Here is a 13,005-nt window from a genome sequence, read left to right on the forward strand (position 1 = left end):
GATACCCCTGGCCCAACACATTAGGCTTCACCCGGGAATTCATGGCTTTAAGGTGGCGGGACAATGTCATAAAATAGCTCTTTATGCAGACGATGTGCTATGCTTTTTGAAGGATGCTCCTAACTCTGTTCCGTCCTTTATGGAACTTTTGGCCGAGTTCAGTCACATTTTGTGTTTTAAAGTAAACTCAACGAAACCGGTAGGAATGGCCCTAAGAGAAACTCTCCCTAGGCTAGGTGACATTCAGGCAGCGTATAATATCCCATGGTCCCACACCGATAGCTCTTATTTGGGAACAAAATTGACCCCACCTATGCAGGCCTTTATAAAGCAAACATCCCTATTTTACTGAAAGAAGCAAAAGAGTGGCTACAACGTTGGGATTCCCACGAGATCTTGTGGCTGGGTCGAGTTAGTGCGGTGAAAATGTCCCTTATTCCGAGGCTCCTTTATGCGTCCCAACCCTTGCCAGTGCTAATTCCTGAAAATGAGCTTATGGACATACAAAGAGAGATAGGTCGGTTCATCTGGAAACAGAATAAACCTAGAACTCCTAGTAAGCGCCTCACAAGAGGGAGGATGGTGGGTGGGCTGGGACTCCCCTCAATCTCGCGCTACTACAGGGCAGCTCAAGTGGCATCGTGTTATCATGGGGAAACCCAGGGGAATCTCCTAAATGGCAAGAGATTGAACAAGAGTTCTCTTCATTTTCCTTGGCCCAACTTCCGTTTCTCCCTCAAGAGGCTTGGAAGTTTCGGGATGAGATGTTACCCACTATGTTAGTCACGCTTCGCAATTGGGGTAGGGAACGCACACAGAGAGGTATCACGGCCCATTGTTCAAAACCCAGCATTTGTATTTGTATTTCTTTATTTGTAGAGCCATTTACCCCGGGCCGTTAGTGCTAGAGCATATCAAAACTGGAGTCCGGACAAGCCCTTAAGATTGAGAGATGTCTATGTACGCCAAGAACCTCCGACGTTCCAAGAGTGCAAAGAAAAATGTGGGTTTTCGGAAACTGAATGTTTCAGATACATACAGCTTAGACATTGGTTAACTAATAAAGACACTTGTCATGCTGCCGCAAGTAACCCAATTAGTATCAAACTATGGGTTCTAGAGGCCCAGCAATCTCACAAATTAGCCACTTGCTATAGACTCTTGGAGAACGCCCCCTTAGAGGAAAATCTTCCTTATATGAAGACCTGGGAAAAGGAATTGGGTCTGGAAATCTCGGAGGAGCCATGGCAGCACATATGGCATAGGGCCCAGAAGAGCTCACGTTGCACTATCGTGAAAGAGAATGCTGTTAAAGTCTGTTTTAGGTGGTATCCGGAACACCCTGATACTTGTTGGCATGGTTGTGGTGAAAAGGGAGACCTAGCCCACATGTGGTGGCATTGCCCCGTTATCCAAACGTTTTGGTTGGAGGTGAGATCTAAAATTAAAGAAATTACAGGATCCCTGCTTCCCATGTACCCACGTGTATTAATATTGGGAGACGCACCAGAAGATGGGTCCTTTCCAATGTCAGGGTACAGAGAAGCTCTGATCTCTCAGTTGCTTATAGCTGCTCGAATTACATGAGCCCGATTTTGGAAGGCGATAGAGGGACCACACGTGGCATACTGGTGGGTGAGGGTGTGGGAACTGCTAGGCCTAGAGAAGCTCACAGCCATGCTCGAAGGTAAACTTCCGAAATGTATGAAGACTTGGGGCCCATTCTTGGAACATGTTGCAGACAGAGAACATATGTTTTTTTCAACCGCAGCTCATGAAGCACTTTATGAACCCATGATATTAATGTTATCAATTATGGTTTTTTGTTTTCTTTTCTTAGCTGCTGTTGTTGTTTACTGTTGTCTTTACCACTTTTAGTCTTTGTGGATCTTCCTCCAATGATGCTTTGCTAACTGATGAATTTTCCCTTTATCACCCTTTACCCATTGTTAGATAATGAATTTTGAGAAATACTCATTGTGTTTATGAATTTGAAGAGGCATGGGAAATGTATTATGGAAGAGCATGAATTGTTGTATTGCCAAGTTTTATGAATTTAAATGTTGAAAAATTAATAAAATAAATATACCAAAAAAAAGAGACAAGTTCATCTTTGTAGTTTTTGGCATCACTAAAAGAGGTAACCCAGTCAGCAAAGGTGGTATTGCAGATTTGGGTTGTTTTACCACAGTACAATGAATCACAGCGGAATTGTCCATAGTCGATTTCGCTGCAATTGTACTTCGGTAAAACAACCCAAAACTTGTTAAACAACCAAAATTCAATCCTCACCCCTCCCCCTACTTACTTTTTCCACAGGCCGCCACTTCTCTTATACCCCTGCTTCTCTTATACCCCTGCACCGTCAGTTCTGTCCCTCTAATACGGGTCGAATCTGACGCCGCAGGGTCCCTTTTTCTTTTTTTGCTTTTGCTCTTGTTTTTTTTTTTTGGTCCTCCGCTTCCAATGTCCAGGAAGCGGGGGACACCCCTGCAACCCCCGAAACCCATAATACCGCACATGGGGAGCAAGGGACACCCCCGCTCCTCATGTTCAGTATTTTGGGCGTTTTAATGGTACTGGCGGAATTCGGTCAAATGTACCATACAACCTTTTTTTCTGGTCAATTTGGGTAAACCATGTATTGCTAGATGAATTGTTGAATGCATTCAAGAGTGCTTTACAGTGGAAAACAAATAGGTGCCAGATACACCCAAAGCACGATTAGTGGAGACCGCCAGGGCTCTAAGGGAATAATTACATAAATGGGAGAAATTGGAAGCGAAGCAGCACAACAGTCATGTACTATTTTTAAGTTATTTCTTCCTGCAGCTTGATCTAGAATTTGTTGAAACAATGCTTTAGCAAACAGTCCTTTTAATTTGAGTAATTTAAATGCAATTTGCTTTAAATATCGGAACCTTCGGACTTCATTACAAGCTGGATGGTGCTGCTAAAATCGGCAGTACCGCACCACCCAGATTTGATTTTGCAGTGGTGTGGAGGAAAACCTTCCAGCAAAATGCTGGAGATAATTCCGCCAAAAACTGCCATTTCGGTGAAATTACTGCCGGTGGTAATTCTGACAAAATCCCTGTGGACTCTATAAATTGGGACAAACACCACCATACTGCCACTTGTAGTCCGGCGGTAATTTCTGCCAGACCAAGTGGTGGTAACGGTTAATCCATTTGGTGGTATTTCAGCAGATTTACCAGTGAAATACTGTTAGGGAGAATTCCCATTTCTGTGCTAATTCCCTTCAACCTAAGAGACCCCCAGCTCTTTTGCTGGAGTTTAGGACTTTTCATTTCTACCCTGGAGTGAGTGAGACCTTTTTCTCTCTCTCATGTATTTTTGATCTGATTTGAACTCTGTGTTTCTTTGTTTTTGGAGTCTGACAAACTCCATAAGCATCTGCTTTTGTATTGTGACATACAGCACCCTCAGTGCAGTGTCACAGAGAAAACCTTTGGATTTCTCATAAGGTTTAAATACCTTTTCTTGGGTAAAATCCTGTTCCCAAGAATAGTGAAGTGAAATTGATTTTACTTACCCTTTTCTCTGCAGGTCCAGCAATCCCCATCTTATGTCGAGTGCTGGGGGGTTACTTAGTAGCCCCTTTTCCTACTTTCTCTTGTAACATTTTTTATTTTACCATCACTACATTTAATGCCTGGTGGCAGTGGTTTAACTTTCCTATCATTGTACGTTTTTACCGCAGGCTGTATCTTACCTCTTTTGTCTGTAGCTTGCAGCATCTCATTTTTGCAGAGCTGATCTCAGCTCTATACCTCACAAGTCTAACAACTTGTGGCCCAAAATTGATTTTCTACAAACTCTCTGTGCAAGATCTTTGTGCTATCTAAAGAAGTGCCTCAGCTCCATAGACATTGTTCAAATTGACTTTGGCTGTCCTGATTCCCTGCAGACTCTTCCAACCCATTGACTTTGATCCGAACTGTCCCTCATAGGTGGCACATTGGTTTAACTAGGTATTGCTGGGAAAGGTTTAATCTAGACTTCATTGGGGGATTTAAAAGTGCTCACGTGCTCAGAGAACCTATTAAACATTTTTCTTCCAATTAACCTTTCCTCTTTACCAACCTCAGAGTTTTACCAAGTACAAAAAGTGATATATAAATGCCAGTACTGTCATAGTTAGTGAAGTCACCCCAGGGTGTAGGAAGTGTGTATGATGCATCTCTAAAGAGTATCTACTTGCTTGACTTGATTCTGAGAAAGTATATTGAAGTGTATTTTTATTGTTGCACCTTGCCCTTTTTAAAGAAGGCTTATTTAAAACTGACCATTATATAATTATTTTACTAGAAAACCTTGAGTGTAAGTGTTATTTAGATACTTGTATTTGTGGATTTCAATGTTACAGCTCTAGCTCTACAGCTCACATTTACCCCTCTTGAGATAAGTCTGGCTTTTCAGCCACTCTACCAACCTGTGTAGTGCAGATCTATACCAATAGGTGGGTTACCAATACCAAGAGGACAAGGTTGGTGTAGTCTCCCACAGGGTTAGTATATCAAATCTTGCCTAACCACTCAACTTGTAACGAGACCCTAATGTCAGTGATGGTCCAAAGTGTGTTATTAATCTGTTATTGGTTACTGATCTGTCTCCTCCTAGTTTCTGTATGGTATAGTGGTCTTAGCTTGTAGGTAATTCTATTTTGACAGCATTCCTCTGCCATTGTAAACCTTAACATGTAAACCCCTCTACTAATTATACTCGTGCTTAAAATGATTTATGTTGTACTAGTCCACCTTTCAAGTAAAAATATATAAACTAGTAAGTGTTTGTACAGATCACCAAATATTCAGTGTCTGTGGGCAAACATTTTTTCTTGTTAGTTAAAGCACTCAATAGATCAATTACATTGTGGTCTAAGTTACAAGACAGTGATTTAGTGAACTGGTACTATGTGATCCCACTTTGGGTGTTGCACTGAAGCACAGTGAGGGTGGGGCAGGAATGTACATCTCTAGTATGGTAGAGCAAATAGGTAGTGAAATACATAATAACTTTCATATTGTAATTTGTTTCCAAGGTCACAAACATGACTCCGTCAGCAGATAATGCCTGCCGTTCTCTGAGCACCACATCCCAACGGCTACTTCCTACCTCGTCTTATTCCCGAACACCAACGCCTGACTCTCCTGCTCTTGTCATTAACGAGCTAAGTCTGTTGGAGGATGCTGCCTTGTACCAGTTTATTGAGCTGAAGGGACACCCTGATACCATCCTAGATGGGCACTCTTTAGTATTCTTTCAGCAGGATGGACGTGCCCTGGCCATCCTCCCGTTACAGGGCAGATTGCGATTGAATGGCCTGTATGTCATTGGATTGGATGGGATGCCAGCTACAGGTAAGATGTATGCACAGCCTCAATCTAGCGGTACTATTGCTTATTGTTTATCTTGTACATGTTCTCTTGTTTCCTCTACATACCCTCAATTTAACAGATTGTTTTTCGCTTCTTCAGATCAACAGCTCCCCCGTCTCAAGCCAGCTACTGCTTCAGGCCGAAGCACTGGAGCTGTAGCTCTGTACCATGGTAGTGTGAAGGAATTGCCTGTGGGAATGCTGGCAAACCGAAAGGATATGGTTGATGCTGTGGTTTACACATGGGATTTGTACAATTCTGGAGATGTGTTTAGCGTTCTCGGCCCAGCACACCTCATCTCTTACTATGATAACAGGTGAGAGGCATTGGTAGAGGAAAACGTATGTTTTTATTTCCCATCTGCCCCAACTCAGTGTATTTGGCTCTCTCAGCTCTCTCAGCTCTGGCTCCTATTTGTTTAATCTGAGCAAGCAATACCTACGAGTCGCAAGTGTCCATCAGTCAGCTACAGCTAACCTTACAGCCTAGTAGGCATATAGTTGATCACTGTATCTTAAGCATGAAGTGGGCTTTTTATATTCTTATGGCTATCCCATTTCTCCTAACATCAGGCCACCTCCAAGGTTGTCTCCTCTGTGAAGTGTGGCATGGGCCCAGTGGAATTTCCCACCACTGAATATAGTTGCCAGAAATGTAGTCTCCCCATGGATGAAAATAGGAACAGTTCTCTCATTTGAGGGATGTAACATCTTTTTTTTAAGTGTTCTTGAATCCACGACTAGTCACTTACTCGAGGGGCCATCTGTAGGCGGTAGTTGGAGTACTTGAATCTTTGTTTTATGTGCTTCATCCTGGTAAAACTTTATTTTGCCATTGCCCCCTTTGAGGTATCGTTTTTACAATGTCTACGTCTTCTGAAATGAGGAGCACCTTAGATCAAACTGATTCTAGGTTTGTTGGCTTTTACTATCCATGTGTGTGTTCCCAATGATTGAAACTACTTGAAATGATCCTCCACACTGGTAAGGATTGGCAACATCTTTATCATTATTGTTGTGGATCATATGTACACCCCAACGGTCCTTTCAAGAGCTCCTACCAACTGACCTGGAACTAACCAAACCTTTCTCACATTCTGATTCTAAATTCCATGTGCACATTCCACACATGAAGAATGCTACACATCTCCATTTTCCCCACAAGCTGAAACAATATTTAGGATACAAAATAACATGAATAATTGGAAAACAAGATCTAAGTAAATTGATCAAATATTACAATGTTATAAATGACATCTAAGTGTACACCTAAAAACATGAGAGAAATAAATTGAATACAAAACTGCATGCTATGATAACCACCGTCTTAATGAAGTTTGTAGCTGAACATGGATACTTCTACAGACATTGAGGTTATTCAACATAATCTCTCAGATAAGATGGTCTCCCAGAGTTCCTGGTGGAAAGTTCTCTTCTGTAAATTCTACAAACCTCCTTGTACGCAATCTGATCATTCTCTTCATTCTCCTGTAAACCTTCAGACTTTCTCATATACCTGCACACTCTATTAACATTCCACACTCATCCATTTGTCACGTTCACAGCGCTATGTAACCTTTTAATAACCCTCATAGGTTGTGACCACTTTATGCCCCCTTCCACCCTGTTGCTGGGAAACATTATACAAACCTAATCTCCTTCCTTGACTATGCATTGCTTCGTGGCTTTCCTCATGTCAAAATTCATTTTGTTACCCATCTGTTTATTGCTAATTCTCTCATTGACGGTATTCATATCAATGTTTTTCTGACATGCTCTACCCAGCCATCCTGGGCACACCCTAGTATTGGGTTTCCTTCTACTTAACATTTCGAATGGAGATATACCAGTGGTCACATGAGGAGTGAATCTGTATGCTACTACTCTTCACTTCTGCAGCTTTCTTCCAATCACCTCCTTCTGAAATAGCAACCCTTATACTGTTCTTGATCACTCTATTAAATCTTTCAACTACCGCATTTGTTTCTGGGTGATATATGGACCTGGTCCTATGTTCAGTGCCATTCATTCTCAAATATTCTTTCATTTCATCTGCAACACATTGTACACATTGTACACCATTTGTCCATTATGATGGAGGTGGGATATGTTTCCCTCCTAAAAATACCATCAAGAAATGTAATTACATCTTTGACACACACATTTTGAACCCATGACAATTCCACCCAATGTGAAAGCATATCTACCAACACTATACCATATCTACAGGTCCCACAATGTCAAGTCCTACTTTTTCCCAAGGCATACATGGAATGGACATCAGAGTCATTGGCTGTACTCTTGTGACACAACCTTTGGCGCGTTCTCACATATGGCATGAGTGTTCCATCTGCAAATCCATTCCTGGCCACCAATAATCTTGCCTAACCAATTGTTTGGTTTTGGTAATTCCCTGGTGACTTTTTGTGTGCTACTTCAAGGATCCTTTTCCTTATTCCTATTGGAGGAAATTCTTTGGCTCCCCTCAAAGTCAGGCCATCTTTAAAGTTCATCAAAGACATTCTTAATGGGATCAGGTATGGTTCCTCCCCTAATGTTAGCACTTTTCATTCCACACTCCAGTCTTTCTTTGATGTCAATAAGAACAGAATCCACTAACATAGCTTAACGCCATTCATTCTCTGTCACCACTTCCTGGCTTACATTAAGAACTTGTTCATCTTTATCTTCCTCATCCTCTACCACGTTGGTCAACCTGGAAAGACAATCTGCCGCTTTATTCTTAATGCCTGGCAGATATTCAGTTGTAGTCTTGTAAACTGGCTACCCACTTCCGGATCCTAGATGGCACTTTATCTAATCTTTTAGTGGTGAGACTCTCTTTCAATGGTTTATGATCAGATCTAATGGTAAACTTAACAGCCCAAAGGAAAGGTTGAAACTTCTCTATGGCCTATTTGATGGCTAATAACTCTTTCTCTATTGTGGAATAGTTCTTATCTGCAGTTCTTAAAACCCTAGAGGCAAATGCAACAGTATATTCCTCTTTCTCACCCCTTTGTGAGAGAACAGCCCCTAAACCGTGGTTGCTGGCATCAGTAGTTATTGCTCAAGGCAGGAGCCTTTGTCAAAGCTAACTTAATCTCTTGGAATTCCTCCTCACGTTGTTCACTCTAATTGAATCTCACTCCCTACTTGACCAGGTCCTCATGTTAATGGATTTGCTTGCTAGACCTGGCACAAATTTGGAATAGTATTCAGCCATACCAAGGAAGGACACTATTTTCTCTTTGTCTGAGGAACTAGGAAAACTCACAATATTGCTTACTAATTCAGCCTTTGGCTCAATACCCAGTTCTGATATGGTATGACCCAAAGACGAATGTGGAATGTTGTTAATTGATATGGCAGTTCACTGGGCCCTAAGTAATGTTTAATTATTGTGCTGTACAGCGTTGTATGGCAGAGGCAGCAGTATCCTGGGCCAATCCAATCGGGGTAGAGGGAATGCACTGGTTGCATGAGAGCATCCGACTATCCTTGACCATTACGATTGGCTGTAGTCGCAATGCACTTGTTGCACTCGTTGTGGAGAGACCTTTGCTATTTATTATGGTGGTTGCCTTGACAACATAAGATGGGGCTGCGTAATCCGACGTTGTTGGGTGCCTTCCTCTAGCGCGTATGGGTGCTTATCTTTGTATGGCGGTTGTCAGGACAAGCTGGGCAGTGCGCAATGAAGCTTGATGGGTCCCTTCCTCTGAAGTCGTGGGGACTTCACGAGGGCGTCTTCTCCAGCTGAGTTAATATACAGAGCTCGCGTGCTGGGGCCTGGGCGCTGGGTCAGCTTCTCCCACTTGGTTTTATTAATTTTGATGCAGTATTGCTAAATTATTCTAGCACATTCGCGGGTAGAGCGCTCTGATCTTAGTGTTGGCGCTTCAGCAGCACTTAGGTCTGGCACCACGGCTACTCAGTGGGGTTGCTATGGTGCATCCTCGTTGCCAGTGAAATGATCCTCCATACTGGCAAGGATTGGCAACTTCTTTATTATTATTGTTGTGTATCATATGTACACCCCACCGGTCATTTCAAGAGCTCCTTCCAACTGACCTGGAACTAACCAAGCCTTTCTCACATTCTCATTCTAAATTCCATGTGCACATTCCACACATGAAGAATGCTACACTACTGCCACCACGTGGTACAGGCCAGAATCTTACTCTACATATTTAAAAGAACATGAGACCAAAGGACCACATATGCACGTTCTTACTCTTTGAAATTGGCACTGCCCCCGGTGTATTCCCTGCATCCCTTAATATACATTTTCTTCATCCAAGTGTTAAGAACTGGAGACAGTGCTGTGTATACATTAAACTGCATCTTTGCTGATATGCTATGTTTTTTCAGATATGTCTCTTATTTTTCTTTCTGTGATATGATATGATATGGAATTTATAACGTGCCTATACACAAGTGTTTCAAGGCGCGACGAGGCAAGGGAGGAGGAACAGAGGGAAGGCAGAGACACTGATCTTACTAGGCCAGGTGACATTGACATCGCGCAAGTGCAGGGGAAGGGGAAAGGGGAAAAGTGCTGGGGGAAAAGGGGAGGGGTCAGTGCAGTACATGAGATCAATAGTAGAAAATATAGAATAAATAGAAAGTCATAAGTAAAAGGTGCGACCAGCTGGTGGCAAGTCCAAGGGTGAGTGCAGACATCAGGTGTCAAGTGTAGGTAGTGGACTGTAGGGATACAGAAACAGTCCACAAGTGCATGTGTTGCCAGGGAGGTAGTGCATGTGTGCAAATGGAGGGGGAGGTGACCTGGGCTCGAGATCAGAGGGTGGCCAGGTGACCAGTGCAGTTTCAGTTTCAGCCAGGAGTTCAGCAGGGGAGAGGAGGAGAGAAAGCAGAAGCAAAGAGCAAGGTGCTTCCGGAACCAGAGATGGTTCTCCTAAAGTTTTAGGGGGGCAGGGAGGCTGTTCCAGAGGGAGGCCCCGGCCGAAGACAGAGAGAGACTGTGTGTTTCTGGTAGTCTGGTCCATGTTGAAATTGCATTCTGTTGTATGAGCACCTAACAAATGCACAATCAATAAAATACATTCTTATAGAGGATATGCAGGTTGTGAGCAGCATCTCCTTAATTCTTCTCAGGGTAGCTCCTGCCTTTGGTCCCTGGTAGCCGGCATATATGCCAGTAAGGTCCTGGGGCCTGGCTGTTCTCGGTTAGGCGGTTTTGAGGGAAAACACCAGAACAGTTGATGAGAACCCCCAGGAAGTTGATGAGAACCCAGCCAAAGCTGACAAGCTCCTTTGCTGCTGCAAACCAATTATATCACAAACTCTCCAAGCAGTGGAAATTCCCTATAGAGTGACTGATGTTATATTCAGGTGTTAGGTCAAAGTCCTCTCCTTCTCATGTAGCTTCCTGAGAACAAGGCAGGTCCTGGTTTAACATCTGTGGGACCAATGGGCTTCTCTGGTTGGATTGCTGCAAGGACAAGAAGTCCTGATCATGGAGCCTAGCACTTTGGCAGATAAGTGGACTGTACCCTATATTGTCATCAAGCTCCAAGGTGGAGCCAACTACATGATTGGCATGGGATTCCCAAAGGAACCTCTGTGAAAGTTCCAGGTCAACAGGGTTAACCTCTCCCTCTGGCTTGAGGAGCTGTCAGCACTGCTCCTGGTTACGGACAGGGGGTAGGAGAGAGTGAGCCTTTCCTAGACCTCATCCTGAGTTGCCCCTCAGATTGCCCACTGGAGGGAGTAACTCTATCTCTACATCTAACTCTGCACGGGTTTGCTGCATAAGTATCACTCTGTTCTCTGTGAATACAAGTCCAACATCATGGCGCAAACGAAACACAGAGACTGGGTACATCATTCCTGTTAAGTGCATAAGTTATTGGTTGTCTCGATAAAGTAAGGGACCACATCAAGGCAGAGCTCTCCAAGATGCTGGATGTAGGCATTACCAAACTCTCCCCTAGTCCTCTGTCCAGTGCTGTCGTCAGAACCTCATGTTCTTAATTGCGTGAGGGGTTTGGATGATTCACCAAGGCACATGCTCACCCATTGTCTCAGGCTGACAGGCCTTGAATGCAAGATAAGTGCTGCCAACTTCATGGGCTCCTTTTGATATCACTTCAGACTATTAGCAAATAGCGCTGACAGACTGTGCTAAGGAGAAAACCACATTCTCCACATTTGAGGGCCTATCAGCCCAGGGCCATGCCTTTAGGGTTAAAGAATGCCTCGGCCACTTTTAAGTGAATGGTGAATAATGCATGAGTGGATTGAAGACGTTGTGTCTCTCTAGCCTACGTGACATAGTTGTCTTCAGAGTTTAATGGGACAAGCATTTCAACCACTTCTAAAAGTTTTACAGTTCATGAAAAAAGTTAAGTCATCCAAATGCATTGGAGGTCATAGCTCTATGGTTGGCGATCTATGTGGGAGCCTGAGGGTGAGTAGAAAAACAGCCTCTTGTGAGCATGGTATAAGTGTACTTGACTGAGAAACTCCCACCATTGAAAATCAAGTCCTCACTATATACTACTGCAACTGAAGTGCCAACTTTGGCACTATAGCTGTACCATTCTCTGCAGTTCGGTCTAACAAGTTCCCTAAAAATGTCTCGTGGACTGATACATATCCACAACAAGAGCTAGTATTTCAGGGACTGAACAAAATCATGGGCACAGTTCTAGCCCTTGGGTACCTGACTCATAAAAACCCTCAATTTTGCAGACTAATATGCTGAAAGTCATAAATAGTGGCTCCCAGTCCCTTGGAATGTATGCTTTTTCCTTCACCGTTCACCAACGTTTTCTTTTCCCAGTGAGTCCTGTGGTATGTTAGAAGGAGGCGGACCAAGAAGTGGCAGTTCTATCTGACTTTTTATTCAAACAATCAAAAGGTCCATCTATCCCTAGCAAACGGGGGTTTTCCCTACCTAACATAATCTAACTAGGGTGCTTGTCATCAGTGAGGTCGCCCAAATCAAAGTAGTCCGTCCTCCATCCAAAAATGACCCTACTCTGACCCTACCACTAATTATCAACTAACAAATCAAAAAGGGGGTTCCAGAAGAATGGCTCCCTTCTCCTGGATAGGCTTTCTCAGCCTTAACCATCTATCTTGAGGTAGTTCCTTGTAATGTAGTTAATCAGTTCCTTTAACTCCTCGAGGCGGATTCTTCCACCTTCTCTCAGGTATCCCTGTCTTGATTTCTTTACAGTTCCTTGCTTCCTTATTCAGGAGTTTTGACTTGTATTCCTCTGGATTTCGTTTACACCAATATATCTTCAGTCTCTCACTCCCCAGAGACCACTGTCCCAGGTCTCTTTCACCACTTTGTTGCCTTGTAAGTACTTCCCTTACTGGAAACCGCCATGTAGGCTCTTCTGTTCCTCTCTGCTATGGTCTTGGTCTGACCAACCACTGAGATAAGGATTAACAGTTTAGTTTAGTTTAGTTTATTATTTGTATAGCACAACCTAACCCTGATGTATCTGGGCGCTTAAACATGAAGCATATGTTACAGATGCAATCTTTTGACTTTCTTCCCCATCTTGACTGCTTTTGTAATCACTGGGCCGAATGTAATGAGTCCCTCTGGATAAGAGTATGAT

At 43.2% G+C, this 13,005-nt stretch overlaps 1 protein-coding gene across 2 annotated transcripts in view; it reads left to right on the forward strand.

The window, feature by feature from the left end:
• LOC138569198 (uncharacterized) overlaps positions 1-13,005 on the forward strand; it is a 694,078-nt gene that overhangs the window by 406,485 nt on the left and 274,588 nt on the right. For both annotated transcript variants that reach the window (XM_069646958.1, XM_069646959.1), the window contains 2 exons: positions 5,066-5,384; positions 5,502-5,718. In XM_069646958.1, the coding sequence (XP_069503059.1) occupies positions 5,066-5,384; positions 5,502-5,718 (536 nt within the window). The remainder of the gene's footprint in view (positions 1-5,065; positions 5,385-5,501; positions 5,719-13,005) is intronic.

This window comes from Ambystoma mexicanum, chromosome 2q (genome assembly GCF_040938575.1).
Source record: "Ambystoma mexicanum isolate Mex_15411 chromosome 2q, UKY_AmexF1_1, whole genome shotgun sequence".
Lineage (NCBI taxonomy): Eukaryota > Metazoa > Chordata > Amphibia > Caudata > Ambystomatidae > Ambystoma > Ambystoma mexicanum.